Here is a 22,657-nt window from a genome sequence, read left to right as displayed (position 1 = left end):
CTTTAACGTAGTACATTTCTCTTGAAATACTCAGTTGACACCAATTTTGGCATAAAAATAAGAACAATTCAGTCCTTTCCACACATGGTATTTATAATAACAATACACCTCTGTATAAGACGTTTTTTGTTTGGGTTTTTTTTTGGTTTTTTTGCTGCATCTTGCAACATATGCATAAACTCTTCAATGACTATAAATCATAGAGGCTGGACTTGTTAGGAAGTTTTTTATTATAAATATCATTAATATAGCTGAATTACTTTTTCTCATTTCTGGTGATGCTAAGATCATCCCAAGTTTCATGTTGGAGTTTTCATCCCAAGAAAAAACAACATCCTTAACAGGATTGTTAACATGACTATCACCCTCCATAGAAACATAACATATATTTCATAATGAAGATGCTAATTATACTGCTGTAATTGTTTCTATGCCTGTAATTGATGCTCCTTGTCCAGTGCCTTATTTGGTTGTGTGTTTTACAGATGAGTGTATTATGTTGACTTCACCACTGTACATTGTGCATGTGTATTTATATATAAATATATATACAGTAAGGGTGCATGGGTGCTTGCATACAGGCGGGTGTGTGCAGGCACACATGTATCATTGTATGTGTGTGTTTTGAATAGCGTAAATTATATATTTTTTATCAGACTTGCTTTGCTGTGACTGAGTTAAGTGTCATTTTGTTAATGTATGTTGTTCACTTGTTGTATGCCAAATTTTACTGTTGTGCATGTAATCAGTACATATCACAGACTTTGCCACACTTAATTTCTCTACTGAGATAATAAAGTTATTCTGATACTGATTCTGGCCTTTATCAGTGTCATTGTATAGGTCACCATGACTGATATATCATTTTTTCCAGCTGGAATTTGTCTTTTGTTGCCATTTTCTGTGGTCATTCTTGTCATTGATTTGTCTGAAGCTATTAAGCTGGTTTGCATTTTGATTGTACACAAATCTTTGTGGATCTTGGTGATGTCTGATGTAGCTGTCCTGATTTCTATAGATCTCATTGGCATGTTGTCGGTATCACCTTTCATCTTACTGATCACTGGTATTGATGACGATGATGTGATTTGTGTGTTTGTGCCACAGATACCGTGAGGCAGGGGCAGAAGTGATAGAAGTGATGAGTCAGTTCAGCAGTTGTGTTGAAAGGGCCAGTATTGATGAAGCATACTTAGACCTAACCAAAGAAACTGAAGCCAGACTGAGATTGGCCAATTCTCTTTCTGGAAAGATGGTGACAGTGGATGAATTGCCCAACACTTTTGTAGGGGGCTGGTGCAGTGAGACAAAGGAGTGTGACAAAGAGAAAGTGAAAGAAGCAGGTAAGTTTGGTAACTTGTCTCTGTTGGTTGTCCGTAGTTCTGTGGGAGCCAAATCTTCTTTGGAAGCAGTGAGGTGTAGAGTCAGTTTCTTGGCTGGTTATGGGCAATATTTTAGGAGCATATTTTTTTTTTTTTTTTTTTAATTTATTGTTACTTGTTTAGATTTACTAATTCATTCATTTTCTCATACATTGTGTTCATTCATGTTTTTACATGTGTTTATTCAGTTTTACATTGTATAACACTTTCTATTATCCAACTGTTTTCAAGAGACATGTAACTCATTTAAAAAATTTACAGTATGATTTACAAATTGGTCTATAATAGTTATGTTACATTGCCAGATTATGAGCTGTTGGTTGTGGCATTTCCTGTTTACATTCTTTCTCTTTTTTCCTCTTTTAGGTTTTGCTTTCCTTTTTCTTGTCATCTTTTTTTTTCATTTCTTTATCAAATTTGCTATGTTGAAACAAAAATCTCAGGTCAAATGTCGCCTCAAAACGTCTGTACAAATGTGCTTTCATTTCTGTTTGGGTGTTAGCATGTGGTGGGTGTGTTTGTGTATGCATGTGTGTGTGTGTGTGTGTGTGTGTGTGTGTGTGTGTGTGTGCTTTGTCACTGACACATTTGATTTGTCTACCCCCAACCTCCAGAACTCAGAAGGACCACTGCCTTGATGCGGAAATTGGGGAGCTTGAGGTCCGAATGATCTCTTTGAGATATGCTGTCTGGGTTAGTTTAGACATAGTTTTTGTATTTTTGTAATGATCTTAGCCCTTAGAAAACCTCTGATTTGACTGAGGGTGGATAGTTTCAGTTTCAGTGGCTCAAGGTGGTGTCATTGCGTTCGGACAAATCCATATACGCTACACCACATCTGCCGAGCAGATGCCTGACCAGCAGCATAACCCAACACGCTTAGTCAGGCCTTGTGAAAAAAAGAAAGAAAAAAAGGGTGAATAAATAATAGATAATAATAAATAATAGATAAATAGATAACTCCCTTTCAATGAAAAATGCCAATAGGGAAGGGGTGAGGGTCCAATCTTCATCTTCACTATCTCCATATTCACAAGTGGTTGCTGTAAGCAACCTTTGACCTTCGCCAAGCTGATTGGCAAGGGGTGAATGACTGTATGTTTGTCAGTCACAAAAGTACACTGTCTGGTTCCATGGGGGATGGTTCTAAGTGGATGGATGCCGTGAGGCCATCCATTGTCCATCTTCCAGTTCAGCAGCTCTTCTGTAGTGACCATTTATTTACTGCTATATTTGAGCTATGCTTCATGACTAAACACAAAACCTTTTCATCAAAAAGGACAAGAATGAAGACGGACATGGACACTGACAGAGTGAGAAAATAAAAAATAAACGACAGCTAGCCATGTTGGTTGATCATGAAAACCAGCCTTCAGTGCTGGTGCTTCAAGAAACCCTTTGGATGGAAAGAGAAACATATGCTCTTGCTCATGATACAGTGTATATATATATATATATACAAAGCAGCTCATCCTGTATGGAATGGGCTCAGGGGTGGTGTTTTTTTGTTTTGTTTTGTTTGTTTGTTTGTTTTTGGTTTTTTTTTTAGACAAACAGATGTAACATAATGATAATGATACAACAACACATGAAAAAGATTTTTTTTTATGAAAGTATTTTTTTTATGTGTGTGTGTTTTTTTGTTGTTGTTTTTTTTTTTTTTTTTGGTTGTTTTTTTTTTGTTTTTTTTAATTTATTCTTTTATTGTCATTTTATTGAACAGCAACAGAAATAATAGACACAACACACATAGAAGACCAATCTGACTGTTTTGCATGCTCATGTGTAATACTGAAGAGGGATGGGGCAGCATGTGCAATTATCTTTCTTGGGGGAGGCGGGTCTTGCCCACCTTTCATTCTCTCTCATGCAATCCTTTCTTTCACAATTTTTGGTCTGTGTGTTTTCATACTGATGGACACCCTTTTTTCTTTTAATATCTTACAATTGTTCATGATGTCTAGGTTTTTTAATGCTCTAGCTTGAGTATTGAATGGGTGAATGTGTATGTCTTTCACTTGCAATGTAGCAAGTGATTCTGAATTCGTGCCTGAATTCATGTGCCTCTGTGTGCTTGCCAGCTTTCACCAAGTACTTATCATTCTAAATAAATCAAATTTAAAGATGCTAAAAAACCAAGGCAGTCTGAAAATGGAAATGCACTATTTATTATTATATGAAAGTCTTAAGTTCAGACTCTTTCTCAAATATTTATTGTGAGGAGACAGCAGAATCCGTCTTTTTGTAAATGCTTATACACATTTTATTGATGAGTATAAGTAAGTTGATATATTTGTAACTTTCTGAAAACATGTCTGACTTTGGAACACCAAGCAAAACATTAGTCGCTGTTAACTAAAATCGTAAGGTCTGTTTTTGTATCAATCTTTTCTTTGATGTGTCTCCAGAAACTGCGTACAATTGGACATTCATAGAAAAAGTGTTCCATAAGATTGACTGTGTCATTACAATAAGAATATTTGTTGTTTTCTTTAATTTCCCTGTTGTTTAGAAGAATGTTTGTAGGATAGATATTGTGTAATATCTTCCAATGAAGGACCAGTAATCTGGTTTCTTTTGTAACCTCTTTGGCTCTAAACCACACTGATCTATCTATATTTATACCAAATTTTCTGTAACAAAATGCACATGGAGTTACTGCTGTTCTGTGTTCTGCTAAGATTTTCTTAATATATTTTGGTTTCTTGTTGTACTGACATGCCTCACATTCCCATGTACCTTCCCGTTTCTTCTGTTTGGATTGAACGGTCCCATGGTTTTGGAATTGAGTTGACTAAGATGTATTTAATCATTGTGTTTGTTTTATTAGTACTGAGCAAGTGCTGTATTTCTTCTAAAGTTAATAATCAATTTTCATTGTGATTAATTATTTGTCTAATTTGTTCCATTCTTTTATTCTGCCATGTTTGAAAAAACATTTTACTTTTATAAGTGATTAATGAATTGTTGAAAATCAGCTGATCTGTACATTGCTACTGTTGACTTCATGAATTAGTGTAGTGCATTTTTGCTTTCTAAGTTATTACGAACGACTTCTTTCCAAAACTCATTATCTATTCCATCTAAACCTTTTATATCTTTTACTTTGCAGTTGATATAGAATATATTATTGTGTTTGGCCAATTTTCCTTGATGCCATTTTGGAATTAATGCCCAGTTATTTTCTTCAGTGGCATCAAAACATTTTCCAGCCCATTGTGAATATAACCATTGTTGTAACCCTACCTGCTTCAAAATCAGCTTCCATTATTTTTCTTTTAACATCTTCAAATCCTTTCTTGTTATTCTGATTTTATTTTGCCACAATTTTTTTTTGTAAACTGATATTTATTTTGCAAAGCACACAGTGTGGAAGACCAGTAGACTGCATTACATATGTAAGTTGACTGATAAGAAAAGTTTTTATAACTACAACTTTACCTAAGATATTAAGGTCATGTTAGAGGCATTGGTCTTGAGACCAAGCTAAAGGTCTACAGAGCAGTAGTTCTCCCCACACTACTGTACGCCTGCGAAACTTGGACAGTGTACCAACGACACGCCAAGAAGCTGAACCACTTCCACACAACATGCCTCAGGAAGCTACTGAACATCAAGTGGCAAGACAGGACCCCAGACACGGAGGTGCTTGCAAAAGCCACCCTTCCCAGCATCTTCACCATCCTGATGCAGTCCCAGCTTCGCTGGGCTGGACATGTGGCGCGCATGCCAGACCATCGGCTGCCCAAAAGGCTCTTCTATGGCGAGCTGCAACAAGGGAAGAGATCACACGGAAGTCAGAAGAAGCGCTTCAGAGATACTCTGAAAGTCTCTCTGAAAGCGTTTGATATCAACCCTGACTCATGGGAGGAATCTGTGGTGGACCGTGACAAATGGTGCGCTGCTGTGCACAAAGGCGCCAAGTTGTGCGAGGCCAACAGGACTGCTGCAGCTGTTCAGAAGAGGCAGGCCAGAAAGTCACGGGCAAACAAGCTCCCTGACAATGATATGCCTGTCTTTGTCTGCCCCAACTGTCAGCGAACATTTCGTGCGCAGATTGGACTATTCAGCCATCTGCACATTCACAGATAGATTCATGAGCATCCCCCCCCCCCCCCCCCCCCCCCGCCCCCCCACCACCACCCCATCCTCCAGCTGGATGACAACGATGGTCATCATCGATCTCGATGGACACACACCAAGGTCATGTTTACTCCATTCTTTAATCAAAGTGTTCATTTGGTCTATTCAATGAGTCCAGTTGTCCTCAATTTCTTTTGTCATTCTGTTCAGTTCAAAGTGGATACCAAAGATCTTTATTTGCTCACTAAAGAAAAAGGAATATGTTCAACGTTATTCTGCTGACCCATTCTCATAGCTTTTGTTTTCTGTGTATTCATCTTCAGACCAGAAAATCTTTCAAACGTTTCAAGTATTTCTGCTGATTTAAGCATGTCTTCTTTACTTTTAAGAAATAATGTTGTATCATCAGCCATTTGCTTTATTTTCAAATGGACTGAATCTATATTATCTGTCATGGGTGACTTGATACCTTCTATAGAACTATTTCTAATTTTGAATGGCAAGAAGTTCTACTGCTAATACGAAAGCAGGTGGAGAAAAAGGATGTCCTTGTCTAATCCCACATGTCAGCTCAAATGGTTCAGAAACCCAACCCGTTGTTAATGCTACTTGAGATTCCATTGTTTGAAACCTGAACCCATTTTTTAAAGTCTGTACCAAACCAAACACTTCAAACACATGAAAGAAAAACAGTTTTGACACAGAATCGATAGCTTTAGAATAATTGATAGCAAATATATAACCTGCTTTATTGCTTTTGTTTAAATGATTAATTACATCATCCACTGGCCTTCCCCCCGTGGGGATGCTGGCGGTCTTTCAGTATAAATAGCATCCCCACCCTCTGGAAATTCTGTGCTAGAAATTTCCTCTTTTCTATCACTCGCTTTGTTTCTGTCTTTTTTCTTTCTTCACTGTTTTCTCCTTTTTCTGCCTTCCCAGTCCATTCCCCTTTCTTTATTCAAGCAAGCTTTCACACGTTTTTCTCTTTTCAGCATTCTATGATGTACTATCTGTACTGTTTTGCTCTGGCGATTAGGTAGTGAGATGTTAACACTAGGATGGGTTCTAGCTGCCCATTCGGCAGTGTTATTTGCCTACATGGCCTTTTTAATTTATTTTTTGTTTGGCTTTGAAGTATTGTTTTGAACTGTGTCATGAACTGTGTTTTGTGGGTTTGTCTTACTTAGTGGGGTTTTTTTGTAGATGTCACAGTGTTGTGTTGACGTGGTTGAGCATTTGTATGGTTTGACAGTTGGCTGGACTATAAACAACAGAAGCAAGAACATCTATTGTCCTTATCGTAGTAATGTTTCTGCCTTTGAGTTTGATGTACCCAACCTGGTCTTCATAAACTAATTTGTGTATGACATTGCTAAGTCTTTCTGCTAAAACTTTTGCAAATATTTTATAATCAGAATTGGTTAATGTTATTTGTCTCCAGTTAGTTTATCTCTTTCTAAATCTTTCCCTTTGCCAGTTTGTGTAATAAAGTAATTATTCTCTGTTTCTGTGTATATGATAGTTCATCCCTGTGAAAGGACTCATAAAGGATTTGTGACTATTTCACCTTATTTGCCCCCAAAAGAATTTCAAAAATTCTTTGATTATTCCATCACTTCCAGGAGTTGAGGCATTTTTTAATGCTCTTGTTGTTTCACCTTGTGAAATTATCCCTTCACATGATGCCACATCTTTTTCATTTAGCTGTGGAAAAGCCTCATTTTCTATAAACGTGTTTACTTCTCTTGTTTCTCTGCTGATTCTCTGCTGTTGTTTTTTTATTGTAAAGACTTCTATTGAAAGACGTCAGCTGTTGTAAGACATCGCCCTGATTAATAATAAGTTCACCCGTTTCTTTCTTTATTCTAGTTATAGATTTTTGTCTTCCCCCTAACTTTTTTGAGATTACAAAATATCTAGCATTACGTTCACCATCTTTCAATAACTATTATTGAATTTCCAGTAACCTGGACCACGAAGAAATTCACTAACATTAAGTTTGATCACAACTGCTTTGTGATCGGAGTTGGGAACAGTTAGATGTTCACAAGAGACACAGTGAAGTAACATGCTATCTGACAACAGACAGTAATCAAGGTGACGCACTATGAACGGACAAAAACAAAAACAAAGTCAAGGCAAGACAGAAAGCTGTGGTAAATACTAAAGAAAAATCGAGACACAAACTATTTTTCTCCTATTTCAAGCAGCATGATTGTAAAGCTGTGTTACACTCTGTGGGCAAAGAAAACTTTATGTTGACACGAACTCAGCTCACTTTCAGTGTCAGAGAGAGCGCAGACAAAACACATCCTCTCAGCGTGGCTGTCGTGCGCTGAATCCCACAAGTAGTGTGTTGTTTTTTCATGGACCCTTATTGTGGAGTCTGGTTTATCTTCAGACTCATCTTCAGGCTGTTGAGGCCAGATTCACTCTACACACCCTCCTCATCATTTTAGGTGGTTTCAAGTGTGTGTGTTCTTTTATATATATATATATATATATATTTTTTTTTTTTTTTTTTTTTTTTTAATCGTCAAATAGTTTAAATGGTTTCTGATTTCACTAAGTGATTTCACTTAGTGAGGCAACAGAATACATCAACCTTGATATTCATATGTCTCTTTCAAAGTTCAGATCCTTCAGTCTGCTGTAGGAATCCATGAAGAGAAATGTTTGAATAGGAAGAGAAAGAAATAAAGCCTGCTTTATTTTTGAGTGTTGCGAAAGTAGAACATTATACAGACATTTTTTATGAAGAAAATGACATGCTGCACAGCGCATACGTGAGATCAGGATAGTTTAGCATGTGCTACAAAAAGAAAAGAATATCAATATTTATTGCACTTTTTATTTTTGTTATTTTGTTTTATATTTCATTTATTTATTTATTTATTTATTTTATTTTTTTATTCTCAAGGCCTGACTAAGCGCATTGGGTTATGCTCTGGTCAGGCATCTGCTTGGCAGACGTGGTGTAGTGTATATGGATTTGACCGAATGCAGTGACGCCCCCTTGAGCTGCTGATACTGATACTCACTCAGCACAAAACCATAATGATTTACAGTTTAGCATATACATGTTTACCACCATCACTTACAGTCCCTAACCAGGAAGTGCTCATACCTTTTCTGCTTTTGGGTGACTTCAGCAGTCACTTTCCACTGCAGGGCAGCATTCACATGTTGACTAGAAGTCTGATTCTGGAGGCTGCCTTCTCAGAGTTCATAATGGGGAAAAGCCCCACTTAACCTCCACATTGCCTATGATTCGTTTTCATGTTTGGATCTGTCAGTGTGTGATCCCTCATTGGTCCTAGACTATAAGTGGGAAGTGCTATACTAACGAGGAACTCCATGGAAGTGACCATTTCCCTGTGGTTTTGACACCAAGTAGATCAGGAAATTCTTTCTGAGCTCTTTAATTTCAGAAGGGCTGACTGGAATCTTTTTTCAACCAACATCGAAACAGAACTGCAGGAGGATCAGATCTTGGTAAGTGGAGATCTGGCTGAAAACTTGACAAAATTTATTCTACACTATCCCTGTAACCTACACAAAGCCACAGCTACTGAAAACAACCTGGTTCAACAGAGGCTGTTGGAAGGCTCAGGCAGAGAGGAAAGCCTAGTGACTGGTTTTCCGAAGACCAGCCTCAGAAAACGCTAGAGCTCATCAATGCTTCAGGGCAATATCCAGGCATGTTTACGAGGCATGCAGATAGCAGTTGTTGAAAGACTTTTGCTTCAAGCTGAACTCAAGCACCCCAGTTAAAAAGTGTGGAAAATAATCATAACAAGAGAGGCAAGGCCTTCAAGACTCACTTGTGATACACTTTTAAAAAAAATCTAAGCTTTTTATGTATTGAGTATAATTTCAAAATGTAATGTTTAAGATGAGAAAGATCAGTTTAAAGCAAAGTCCCCAAGCATTAATTACAGAGTAATTTCCCTTTTTTTACTATCTGCACCAAAACGTTTGCAAAATAAATAAAACTTCCATGCTTAGCAAAAGAAGTTCCTGTGTGAACAAAAAATGATAATAATGACTGCTCTTGTTGTTGGGTCAGAATAGCAGATCAAAGTGCCAAGTTTAGAGAATACAAAAAATATAAATACAACAGTAAATGCAGTTTGCATATGATTAGGCTTCATTTTATATTTTTGTGCCCATCCCAGAGGCGCAATATTGTTTTAAACAAGATGACTGGAAAGAACTGAATTTTTCCTATTTTTATGCCTAATTTGGTGTCAACTGACAAAGTATTTGCAGAGAAAATGTCAATGTTAAAGAAGTTTACCACGGACACACAGACACACAACACACACACACACACACAGAGACAACCGAACACCGGATTAAAACATAGACTTACTTTGTTTACACAAGTGAGTCAAAAATTAAATGGGAAACCCCTCTCCTGTCAACCATTTGAAATTGGAAGATGCTTGGATCACTGAAAGACAAGCTGTTGCCAACTTCTTGGCACCCACTATCCAGGATAATTCTTCAGATAACAGTGCAGTTTTTGAAAACTTTGTTCTACAGTGGACAATTTAGTCCAGTTTGAGTCCTTGAGGCATTGACTGGAACTTAAAAAGTTAAAAAGTTAAGGAACTTAAAAACAGCATGCCAAAAAGTGCATAACATTTTGCACTTAGTGGCCCACATGGACTGGGGGATGGGCCGAAAGAATCTTCCACCCTTCTACAGAGTTTTGGTCCACTCCAGACTGGACTGCGGTTGTGCCGTCTATGGTTCTGTAAAGCCATTGAAAACATTAGAACCCCTACACCATCAGGGGCTCAGGTTCTTTCTGGGGGCATTCTGCACCATTATGGTGTACAGTCTGTATGCTGAAGTTGGAGAGCCCTTCTTGACTAATCATAGACAGACACTGGTTTTGAACTACTACCTGAAACTACCCTCCCGAAACCTGGAGGGGGTCAGGCTGGTGTTCTCCTGACCCACTCCCGGGAGGGTCACTACCTTGTCGTGGTCGGGAGGCTTAGTGGCCAGTGATCGAGCGAGCTATGTCGGCGGGGGCATCAGTGCTTCTTGGGGTTTGGTGCTCTGATCCCAGGTCTTAATTGACAGCCTACATAGCCATTGTAGCTGTCAGGGCTGAATAAGTGGTGGTTTTGTACTGATGCCCCTGATAGGGCTTCCCATGCCGAACAGGTCGTGAGTGAGGCCCAAACTAAACGTGACCCACTGTCCCTTTCGCTGTTCTCTATTCTTCTTTTTATTGCCTCTTTTCTGTCCTCAGCTCCCCATCAAGCCTTCTTTTCCACATTCTTTTTTTCTCTGCGGCCTTCTTTAGGCCCGCCGTGTTTGCCGTGCGGCGCGACCTGTGATGGAGGGGAATGAGATCCTGGGGACAGAGAGAGCACGCTGCTCTCAACACATTCCTTTGGCTCGGACCTCTCCTAAGACAGGCGGCACACATTGGCCCGTGTGTGTCAATCGGCTACCCCTTCGTGGGGCTGGGTCAAGACTGGCAGTTTAGTGGCTGACGAAGGTAACCCCCGTAGTGCTCGGTTCTCTGTCCCCGGGAGCTGGGCATGATCGGGGGGGAACACGTTGGAGCTGGACTGTTGGTCGTATATCCCTCCCGAAACCTGGAAGGGGTCAAGCTGGTGTTCCCTTGACCCTGGCCCCTAAGTTGGACCCCATGGTGGGTGGGTAAGGGAGGGATGAATTCACATTTTTTTCAACATGACTTCCAAAAAACTACACCCCCCTAACTCTGGCAAAAGACGACGAGAAGGAACGGACGACTCCGACTCCGACTCGGAGGTTGTTGAGACCTCTGGTTTTTGACCATCGTGGCTTGTGATGGAGGGCGCTGATGACGACAAGCCCTTGTCGGCTCTCAGCCCCTTCGCTGTCCAGAAGGGCTTTCAGTGTCTGGCAGGACCGCTAAAGTCCATCAAGAGACTGAGGAGCGGAGCGTTTTTAGTGCAGACAGAGTCCAGAAGGCAGACACAGCTCCTCCTCAAGGCGACCACTTTCGTGGATAGGGCGGTGAAGGTTTCCCCTCACAAAGGTCTCAACTGCTCAAAGGGAGTCATCAGATGCCCGGAGTTGAAAGGTGTGTCTGAGGCCGAGATCAAGAGCGAGCTGTCCTCTCAGGGAGTGACCGACGTGTACAGGGTGACGGTGAGGAAGGGGTCGGACAGAGTCCCGACCAACACTTTCTTCCTCACCTTCTGCTGCCCGCATGTCCCCAAGGACATTCGGGTCGGATACCTGCTAGTTAATGTAAGCCTGTACGTGCCGACCCCTCTGAGATGCTTTAAGTGCCAGAAATTCGGACACGTGAGAGACCGATGTAAGGAGGAAGAGGCGTGTGGCACCTGTTCAAAGGCGGCGCACCAGGGCGATTGTGTCAATCCAGCCCGGTGTGCGAACTGCGGAGGTGGCCACCTGTCCTCATCGAAAGACTGCCCCGCCTGGAAAAAAGAAAAACAAATCCAGAAAGTCAAGACAGAAAAGAAAATTTCCTTCTTTGAGGCAAGGAAACAGGTGGAGGCCGCGTCGCCTAAGGCGTCGTATGCCTCTGTCGTCAGACCCGGGACGGTGGACATCCACAGGAACGCAGACGGACGACTTAACCGCCTCATCGGAACCGTTGGCCTTGGGTGGAGGCATTGTGTCCACCCCTTCCCATCCTGTGCGGCAGTCCTCAGGGGCTGCTGGGCGGGAGCGGAAAACCTCGGGCGGAGGCACGTTGTCCTCCTCCCGCCCCACCCCACCCCCCGGCACCCCTCGCCCCGCCTCTCGTCTGCCTGGCCCTCGGGCTGGCGGAAGTGGCCGGAAACCCCCTGTACCTCCAAAACTCAAGGAGGGGAGGGTTGCGGCCTCGGCGGGATTGGGAGGGGCCGAGGTGGTGGATATTCCGACTCGGCCGGAATCCGAAAAATTTATTTCAAAAAATAAATACTCCATCCTGGCGGACCTTGAGCCACCGCAAGCAGAGGAGCAGGGGGTAGCGATGGAATAGGCTGCTGCTTTATTTTTTTTAACCTTTTTTAATGGCAGTGATCCACTGGAACATCCGGGGGTTCCACGCCAATTTTCAGGAACTCCAGCTGCTTTGTCGTGCTTTGAAACCTTCAGTGCTGGCGCTGCAGGAGACACTGCAAAGAGATGGCAAGGTTTTATCTCTCTCTGGTTTTAACTCCGTTTTTAAACCCGCTCAACCGAAGCAAGAGGGATTGACGGGAGGTGTCGCTCTTTTTATTCGCAAGTCCCTTTTATACAGTACAGTTCTTTTAAGCACCCCTTTACAGGCGGTGGCAGTCAGAGTCACGCTTGAGAAAACCATCACTGTCTGCTCTCTCTACCTTCCTCCTTCCGTCCGTGTTCTGAGGCAGGACCTCATGAACCTGGTCGACCAGCTCCCACGTCCGTTTTTACTGTTGGGCGACTTCAATGGACACTCCCCGCTCTGGGGAAGTGAGATGACATCAGCCCGAGGTCTTCTCTTAGAAAACCTTCTTTCTGACATGGACTTGTGCTGTCTTAACGACAAGTCTCCCACTTACCTGCATCTGTCCTCTGGAAAGCTCTCGTGTTTAGATCTGTCGGTCTGCGATCCATCGTTGGTCCTGGACTACGAGTGGAAAGTGCACGACGATCTGCACGGGAGTGACCACTTTCCTGTCGTCCTCCGCCCCACAGATGGAGAAGGTGACTCTCTGCCTGACCGCCTGTACTACGACAAAGCAGACTGGAGTTTTTTTTACCACCAAGATAAGAGCGGAGCTGCAGGAAGAAACAGTATTGAAAAGCAAGGACCGTGCTGACGCTCTGACTCGGATCGTTTTAGATTGCGCCAAAGCAGCAGTCCCATCGTCTACCTCCAAGCCTCAGGTCCCTAGAACGCCCTGGTTCAACGCGGAATGTCGGGAGGCCCGCAAGTCTCGGAAGAGAGCGCAGCGACGCGTCTTTCGGAGACCGGAGACCGATAGCGTTCGAACCCATCAACAGCTGAGGGCGAAAGCCAGGTATGTTTTTAAAAAGAGCCAGAGGAAGTCATGGAGAGATTTCTGCTCTTCCTTAACCTCCAACACACCCAAGAAGAAAGTGTGGAGGGTTTTAAAAAGAATTAAGGGCAAAAACGTATGCCCGACCTTTCATCATCTTAAACTTTCAGACGCTCTGGTCACAGAGAAGAAAGCAGTTGCCAATTTGCTTGCCTCCACAATAGAACAGAACTCGAGATCTGCTAACAAATCTGCTCGGTTTCTTAAAACCAAAAACCTGTCAGAAAAAACACCATGTAACTTCTTTTCCGACAACACAGAGAATTACAACCTTCCTTTCACAATGAATGAACTTAAATCTGCCCTTCAGACCTGTGCGGATTCCTGTCCAGGAATGGACGAGGTCCATTATAAACTTTTAAAGCACCTTCCACAACCTGTCTGGACACCCTGCTTAAAGTTTATAACCACATCTGGGTCACAGGCTTTTTTCCACCCTCCTGGCGGAAAGCCCTCATAATCCCGCTGCCGAAACCGGGAAAAGACCCCTCGAACCCCTCCAACTACCGCCCGATAGCACTGATCAGCTGCATCTGCAAACTGATGGAGAAGATGGTCAACGGTAGACTGATGTGGAAACTAGAGACCGACGGCCTTCTGGCGAAAGAAAAGTGCGGTTTCCGCAAGCATCGCTCTACCGTTGACCATCTGGTTCGTCTGGAAACCACTGTAAGAAATGCTTTCGTGAACAAACAACATGTGGTGGCCATATTTTTTGACTTGGAGAAAGCTTACGATACCACATGGAAGTTTGGTATTCTCTCGGACTTGCACAAGCTCGGCTTCCGAGGACACCTGCCTCAGTTCATCCACAATTTTTTACAAGACAGACAATTCCAGGTGAGACTCGGCACCACCCTGTCCGACATTCACGAGCAGGAGCTGGGTGTCCCGCAAGGGAGCATCCTGTCGCCGGCTCTTTTCAGCATCAAAATTAATGACATCGTTCAATCCGTTCAGAAAGGATCGGACAGCTCGCTGTTCGTGGATGATTTTGCCTTATATGCAACCGGCAGCACGTACGCCAGCATCCAGCGACGGCTTCAGCTCTGCGTCAACAAAATCCAATGTTGGGCAGAGGAGAATGGCTTCACATTTTCGTCCTCCAAAACTGAATGCATCCATTTTCATAATTTTCGCCAGTTCTATCCGGACCCTGAAATCCATCTGGGAACATCCACCATCCCGGCGGTCAAGGAAGCCAGATTTTAGGGGGTCGTCTTTGATCAGAAGCTGAACTTCCTCAGCCATATTAAACAGCTGAAAATATCTTGCCTAAAAGCCCTGAACATCATCCGAGTTGTGGCACACACGAACTGGGGTGCTGATAAGAGAACTCTCTTGCACCTCTACAGAGCCCTGGTCCGGTCCAAACTGGATTATGGAAGTGTTGTATACGGCTCGGCCAGACCGTCCTACCTGAAACTGTTGGACCCTGTACACCACCAAGGGCTCCGTCTCAGCTTAGGTGCTTTCCGCACCACCCCTGTGCACAGCCTGTACGCAGAGGCGGGGGAACCGCCTCTTTCCAACCGCAGACTGAAGCTGACCCTGAATTATTATTTGAAATTGTTCTCTGAACCTACAAACCCTGCTTACGACGCTGTATTCAACAACCCTTTCGATAAGAAATTTACAGACAACCCAAACTGCATACCTCCTCTCGGACTCCGCATTCAGCCGCACTTAGAAAAGGCCGATCTGGATGTCGGTGGCATCTCGGATTTCTCTAAGTTCCCTGACAGCCCTCCATGGACCTTTACAACACCTGAGGTCCGATTCGATCTGGCCTCGTACCGTAAGGACACCACCAGTTCTCTGGCCTACAGAACTTACTTTTCGGAACTGTGCCACAAATTCCCCACTTTTGAAAGCATCTTCACTGACGGTTCCAAGTCAGAGGACGGAGTCGCCGCATCTGCGTTCTGTCCCGCCTTTCCTGACCGGCCCTCAACGGAACACATCCTGTCTGACAGCTCGGTGTACACTGCGGAACTGACCGCACTGGTTCTGGCGGTAAAAATGGTTCTCTCTTCGAAACAAAAGAGATTCATGATCTTTTCCGACTCCTTGTCAGCCCTGGAGGCGATAGCCTGCAGGAATATCACTCATCCCAAACTGCTGGAATTTTATGAAACTTTTACTCTTGCAACGAAGAAAGGATATGAGGTTGTGTTGGCCTGGGTTCCTGGACATGTTGGCATTCGTGGTAACGAAAGGGCGGACCTGCTGGCCAGGAACGCTGTAAAGAAAGAATTGTCCAGATCCTTTGTGCCATACACAGACATGAAGCGGAAGGTGAACACCTACGTTAAGGATCTATGGCAAGAGGAGTGGAACACCCAGACGGACAACAAGCTCTTCCAGATCCGTCCGGACCTAAAAGAGACCCTCCCTTCGGGGGTGAAGAACAGAAAGGAGGAGTCTGTGCTGTGCAGACTGCGCGCGGGGCACACTTTTTTTACTCATTCTTACTTGTTGAAGGGGGAAGAGGCCCCTCGATGCATTCCCTGTGACGAGCCTCTCACCGTGAAACACGTGCTCCTTGATTGTTGGGATCTGCATGACGTTAGACGCAGACATTACATGGCGGTTTCTTTGAAGACTTTGTTTCGTGATGTCCCTCCGTGGGCGCTGATGGACTTCTTAAAAGAAGTGAACCTTTTTAACCAGATTTGAAGGTTTTAAACTATGGAAGTTTTCTTTTTAACTTTGGAGTGGAAAGTTTGAAGTGGTGACTCGTTTTAATTGGTTGTTTTTTTATCCTTGTAGTAGTTATTGACGCGGCGATAGCCTTGAGATGGCCTTAGTGGTCGGCGAGGCTCTAAGCACCATAATTTCATTTCTTTTACCTGAAACTACATGATTTATCAGGTAATCCTGCGTATGACTGCATTTTCAAGCCTCATTACCAGGACAAATATGAATAAAGTCCATGCAGCATTACACCTCTGGGGATACACATTCTTCCTCACCTTGACAGTTTGGACATTGACATCAGAGCCACTGATGATTCTTCCATGTTCCATTGATATTCCAAACAACTGCTGTACATTTTGACCTGGCTGCTCACAAGAAAAATACCAAAACTTTTTACTGAAAGTTCTGCCAAGCCTATCCTCCTTTTACTAGTCTTTATGGATGACTTGTAAGTAAGAAACAACTTTGAGAGAAATTGTGGGATTGCGAGAAAGCATGGTCGTTCCCTTCCCACGTTTTCTTGAAGTTGTGAGAAATTGTGGGAAGTCCCCCTTATTTTAATCAAAATTATTTCTTTTGTCGTCAAAGTTGGGTTTGTGTCTTTTCCCAATGCAATTCTGAGAGAAATATGAGAGAGAGAGAGAGAGAGAAAGAAAGAAATGAGAAATGGGGCAAAGACGATGATAATGATAATGACAGTGGCATTGTTGAAGATATCAACAACAGATGGTGAAGGTAATGACACAGTACTGGTTTAAAAAAAATGTGTATGAGTGGGTGAGTGATTGGGTGAGTGTGCGTGTGTGTGTGTGTGTGTGTGTGTTTCCTTTTGTGTGTTTCCTTGGCTGGTTGATTTGTTCTTTTCTTTCACTCTGTTTTTTAAATGATATTTTCATGTTCTGAGTGTCTTCTGTAAAAGTGAGAATCTATTTTCAGTGCAATCTTACTGCGAAAGGATGCTGACACAAGCAGATGAACAAATGAGCAAGCACGAAATGAAGAACATTCTAAATAAATGTGACAGGTCCAGTTTTCACGCTTCCTACATGAGGATAAAGCATTGTAAAACATCTCTTTTTCTATCACATTTATGCAGAGTTGAATCACTTTGGTGTTATTCCCAACATCCCTTGGGAAAGAAAGATTTGGTTCAAGTCTTATTATATTATATTATATTATATTATATTATATTATATTATATCATATTTCTGCTTGAGTTATGTACATTGCCTTAATTTCATTGTTTGCTATTGATTCGGATGTTGATTTTGAGGTCAGTGCATTGCAGTGATCCATTTTATGTGAAATACAATAAATGGATGTGTTTCAGTGTCATTACTGTTGATGGCATCAATAACTCCACTGTCATTATCACTATCGTCATTGTCGTTGCACCTTTCCTTCTTTTTTTCCTCTCACAGATTTTTCTCTTAGATTTGCATTGGGAAAAGACAAGAACCCAACTCCGATGATAAAGGAAATATTTTTGATTAAAATAAGGGGGGCTTCCCACAGTTTCTCACAGAATTCTCTCAAAATGAGAGAAATCGTGGGATTGCGAGAAATTGTGGGTTTACATCCCTTCTGTTTACACAGCCAAACTGACTTCCCTGTTTCTCGCATTGAAACTGGTTCAAGAACCTCTCTTTGAAAAAGTTCTCTTTTAATCTGACATTGTCAGCTCGTCAAGCCATCCCCAGCTTAAAGTTTAACATTGACCATCCTATGCTGGTGGAGTTTCATGAACTTTACATGAGCCTGGAACACAAAGTTTACAGCATTGTACTGGCTAGGTTGCATAGACATTAGAGGGAACGAAGTGGCTGATTGACTGGCAAAGAGTGCCATGGACCAGGAACTGTTTTCTCATGTCACTTTATCTAACACAGACCTTAGGCCCAAAGTTCTTATGTGGGATGCCTCTGGCAGGAGGAATGGAATCTGCAGACTCAGAAGAAGTTGTTTCATATCCGGCCTGACTTTTAGGAATTCTTCCATGTTTGGAAACCGGAAAGAGGAGACTGTCCTCTGCAGGCTGCATTTAAGCCATTCCTACCCGACACATTGTTTAATTCTGAAAAGTGGAAAACCTCCATGGTATGTGCCATGCAACCAGCCTCTGAGTGTCAAACATTTTCTGATTAACAGCTGGGATCTGTATGATATCTGGCACAAACATTTTACAGCTTGCTTCATGAAGATCCTATCAGGGATGTCTCCCTCACCACCATTTTCTTGTACCTGAGGGAAATCAGTGTTTTAAACTTGATATGAATTTTATATGGTCTGAGATCATATACATCATTGATATGATCTGTTTAGACTTTTACAACAGTTTTATCTTGATTTCAGTTTTGCCTAGATCAAGTGAGGCGTGAGCAAACTGGTTCTTTTATCGTCATTTTAAATCAACCCTTTAACATTATATTGTGTTCTTTGACTGTTTTTAAGAACTGATTGGTGATTGATTTTTATATCATTGTTTTTATAAACCTTTTAACATTATTTTGTGTTCTTTGACTGGTTTTAAGAACTGACATGTTCAGCTCTGGAATGGCCCCTTTGTGGTCAGCTTTGCTATAAGCAACATGAATTGATTTGATTTGATTGTCTTATTTGTAAGTCTTGATTATAGTGCCCTGTGGTGTTAATTTTTGTTACCATTTCCATCCCATATTGATGTTAATTATTAGTGCTCTGGGCCCCTATGCTAAGGAAGCAGAGCGCATCATAAATGTAGATATTGTTATCATTATTATTATTAGAATATTAGTATTGATCTTCTTCTTCTTCTTAATATTATTATTACCTGTCATTTCTCATTTTGTTATATTGTTAAAGTCATGCATATTATCTGTGTTCTTGACACTTGAAACTTAAATTTAAAAAAATTCTACAAAAGATATGAATAAACATTGTTCTGTTTCTGTTGATCTGGATAGCTAACTTATTCTATAAAGTTTAATATTATGTTCCTGTTCAAAGTATGCTTGTTTTGGGTTTTTTTATTTCTTGCCGCCCTCCTCTTTTTAATTTAGTTTTTAAAGCCCTCCCTCCTTTGCTGCAGAGATAATGTTTTTGGCTGTGGAAATGTTCTTGGGCATGCCAATTCTTCATTCATTCATTTGTGTAGAGGATATACTCACTCATTCAGATCTGTATGTTTTATTCATGAAGATTTACCCCTTAAAAGTGGGATACACATGAGTAGATGAAAGATGGGTACCAATTCACACAGAAAGTTCATGTAGTTATAAAGGCACTTCACCTTTTGAATGCTTTATACAGGTACAGAGTGAACTGTTTTACAAACATTTCATTTGCACTTTACAGATCACAACATCAGGACAAGCATAATTAACCGGTACAATGCCTGAGAATTTTGTTTAAAGAAAGAAAAAAAAAAAAGTGCTGTTCCTTTGCCAGATAATTTTGAGGATTCAGAGGTAATAAATTAAGTATAAAAAAAAAAACAACTGGTACAAAAACTAAAACAGATTATGAGATACAAAGCATTGTCAACATTTGTGTGAAGGAAAATGAATATGGATTCTGAATCAGATAAGAGTCCAACAAGTGTGATGCTATGTCATTCAGACACTGGTTAAGGAGCACAGTATTGGCATACTGTTAAGCAGGTCACACACATGCACACACAAAAATTACCGTATCACAACAATGAATTGACCAATTTACAGTAATAAATTAGAAATCAAATTGAATCTCTACAAAGTCCATTCATTTTCTCTGTTTGTTTATGCAAAAGCTGGTCATGTTATGTAAAAAATCAAAAAGCAAAAATTCCAACGTACTACTCCATGAGTGTTGTCGAAAGTTGCAAGAGCCTCAGTTGCTGGTATTGTTCATATTATACAAGCTTACTTTCATTATCAATGTATTTACAACAATCAAAATATTTGGGAATGTCTCATAATCAACACAGATAAACAAGTTATTTACAAAATACATGTTTAGAGCAAGAAGCTTAACTGAAATGAGATGACTCAGCAGACACTGGACAAACTGTCATGCGTGTAAAATGGCGAATTTAGATTAGATGCCATTGGTTTCTTCAATACCGGCATTCCCAACAGGTTTCAGTGATTGGAGTGGTCACAACCATTTATAAGCCCCAACACAAGCCTTCAGATATTCAAGTGCGAAAGGCAGTCACACAGGCCGTGTATCTCAGAAAAATAGTTCCCAAAATGCGCACATGTAATGATTTTTCTCAGACGCCATGGCACAACATTTTTTTTTTTTTACCTCTTCATTGAATATGTATCTTTACACTCCTTGAGTGTAGATCATACAAGAATTGATAGAAAACATATTTATCTTGAGAATTGAATAACACACCCTGATGTAGCAATATTTCAAACATTCCAGTTTGCTTTTTCTCTTCGGCACATGTTTTTCAACACCACAAGTTACAAGTGTCACATGATTTTATCGCAAATATTTCTGAGAAAGTGGGTAATGTGGACTAAAAATTTCAGTTTTCCTGATATTAAGTCAGATGTACATGGTTTTCAAGCTGTTTGATTTTAAATATATCGTTTCATTTAATTCTTTTCAGCAACTAATTTGCACCCTCAAAGGTATGTCACAACAGAAGTGAGAAAAAAGCGGGCAGTTAGTAAGAAAAATGATATAAATCAAGATCTTTTTTACACACACACTCACTCAAAATCAATTCCTTTATTTCTTTAATGAAATAAGAACAAAATCATGCAAAGAAAGAATAAGTTTGTGTTTTATAAATTATTTAAAAATTGCTGCAAACATAATCTAACCTCACGTTTTGCATATTTCAGGAGAATGACCCATATAAGTATCCATATATGTATCCATATAATTGAACCAAACTCCAATGAAGGAAAAATCAGAATAGAAACAGGATGTTAGTGGACTTCATACAGGCACTATGGCAACATTTTGTGTAGGATGTCAGCTGACATCTTATTGTCACTGAACAGGTTAAAGCAGCTTTGTTGAAATATTTTTCAATCAAACTTGGCAGTACATCCATCCCTCTGTCCAGTTCAGTCAGGAACCTCGGCGTTGTCCTTGACAACACACTGTCCATGCAAACATTTATCAATCAGACATGTCAATCCTGCTACTGTCAACTGCGGCGCATCAGTTCCATCCGGAAATATCTGTCCATTGACGCAACATCTAGACTTGTCGTTTCTCTCATTCTCTCTCGCCTTGACTACTGTAACTCTCTATTGTCTGGTTTGCCTGCTTCATCCATTCAGTCCCTTCAGCGCATACAAAATTCTGCTGCCCAACTCGTCCTCAGAAAGAAAAGATCTGAGCACACCACTCCTCTTTTGCAACATCTCCACTGGCTCCCTGTCTCACACCGAATAAAGTACAAGATCAGCACTCTATGCTACAAATGTATTCACAAATCAGCCCCTTCCTATCTCTGTGGCTGCCTTCACCTCTACACTCCATCTCGCTCACTACGATCAGCTTCGGATCCACTCCACTTACGCATACCCAGATTCAAACTCTCGACTGTTGGCCGCCGTTCTTTCTCTGTCTCTGGACCTTGCAATTGGAATGAACTTCCTCTTTCACTTCGTCAAGTCTCCACACTCAGCTCTTTCAAGTCTAGCCTTAAAACCCACCTCTTCCCAAAATAGCCTCCCTTCCCTGCCTCTTCCTTGTCTTTAATTTCTCCAGTTGTAGAGTTATGCGTGCGTGAGAATGACTGGTGCGAAAGCGCTTAGATTTGTTTATGCACAAGATTCAGCGCTATATAAGTACCATTATTATTATTATTATTATTATTAAATATTTTTCTCTGGTAAATTGTTCTCTGATATCTCTCAGTTCGAAACAAGCAAGCACAAACTAGACTTCAACGTCCTTTGAATCTTCCATAATTCAACCATTTACCAGAAAAATGGATAATATATTGCATACACTATTTCAAAAGTGCTGGCAATGCGGACAAATCCCTGAGGTATGGAAAACTTTCATTGTAACTCCTGTACTTAAACAGGGTAAACCCCGAACGGAAGCTTCGAGCTATAGACCAATTTCATTTACTTCCCACGTTGGGAAGTCATGGAGAAAGTTGTGGATTTTAGAATGGTATATAACTGTGACAAAAATAACATAATTCCATCAGCTCAAACTTGGTTTTGGAAAGGAAGATCTACAACAAATCATTTGACCCTTCTCACTACACAAATCAAAAAACTGTTTTCCAAGCGAAAAAGTATCCTTGCGTCTTTCTTCGATCTTACTAAAGCTTATGACCGAGTATGGCAAAGGAAACTGTTATGAAAGCTGAAACAAATTGGTTTGTCTGGTCTTATTTATCACAATGTTTAATCCTTATTAAGTTTAAGAACTAAAGTGGAAAAAGTAGGAATAACCTTTTTTTTCTTTTTCTTTTTAAAGATTTTTATTTCCTTT

General features: G+C 41.0%; 1 protein-coding gene across 1 annotated transcript in view; it reads left to right on the top strand.

Annotated features, from left to right (window-relative positions):
* Positions 1–22,657, top strand: part of LOC143296061 (DNA polymerase eta-like) — a 128,383-nt gene that overhangs the window by 36,598 nt on the left and 69,128 nt on the right. Inside the window, exon 4 of the mRNA XM_076607813.1 lies at positions 1,108–1,343. Within this exon, the coding sequence (XP_076463928.1) occupies positions 1,108–1,343 (236 nt within the window). The remainder of the gene's footprint in view (positions 1–1,107; positions 1,344–22,657) is intronic.

This window comes from Babylonia areolata, chromosome 21, assembly GCF_041734735.1.
Source record: "Babylonia areolata isolate BAREFJ2019XMU chromosome 21, ASM4173473v1, whole genome shotgun sequence".
Taxonomy (NCBI): domain Eukaryota; kingdom Metazoa; phylum Mollusca; class Gastropoda; order Neogastropoda; family Buccinidae; genus Babylonia; species Babylonia areolata.
This window is presented reverse-complemented; position numbering and strand designations above follow the sequence as displayed.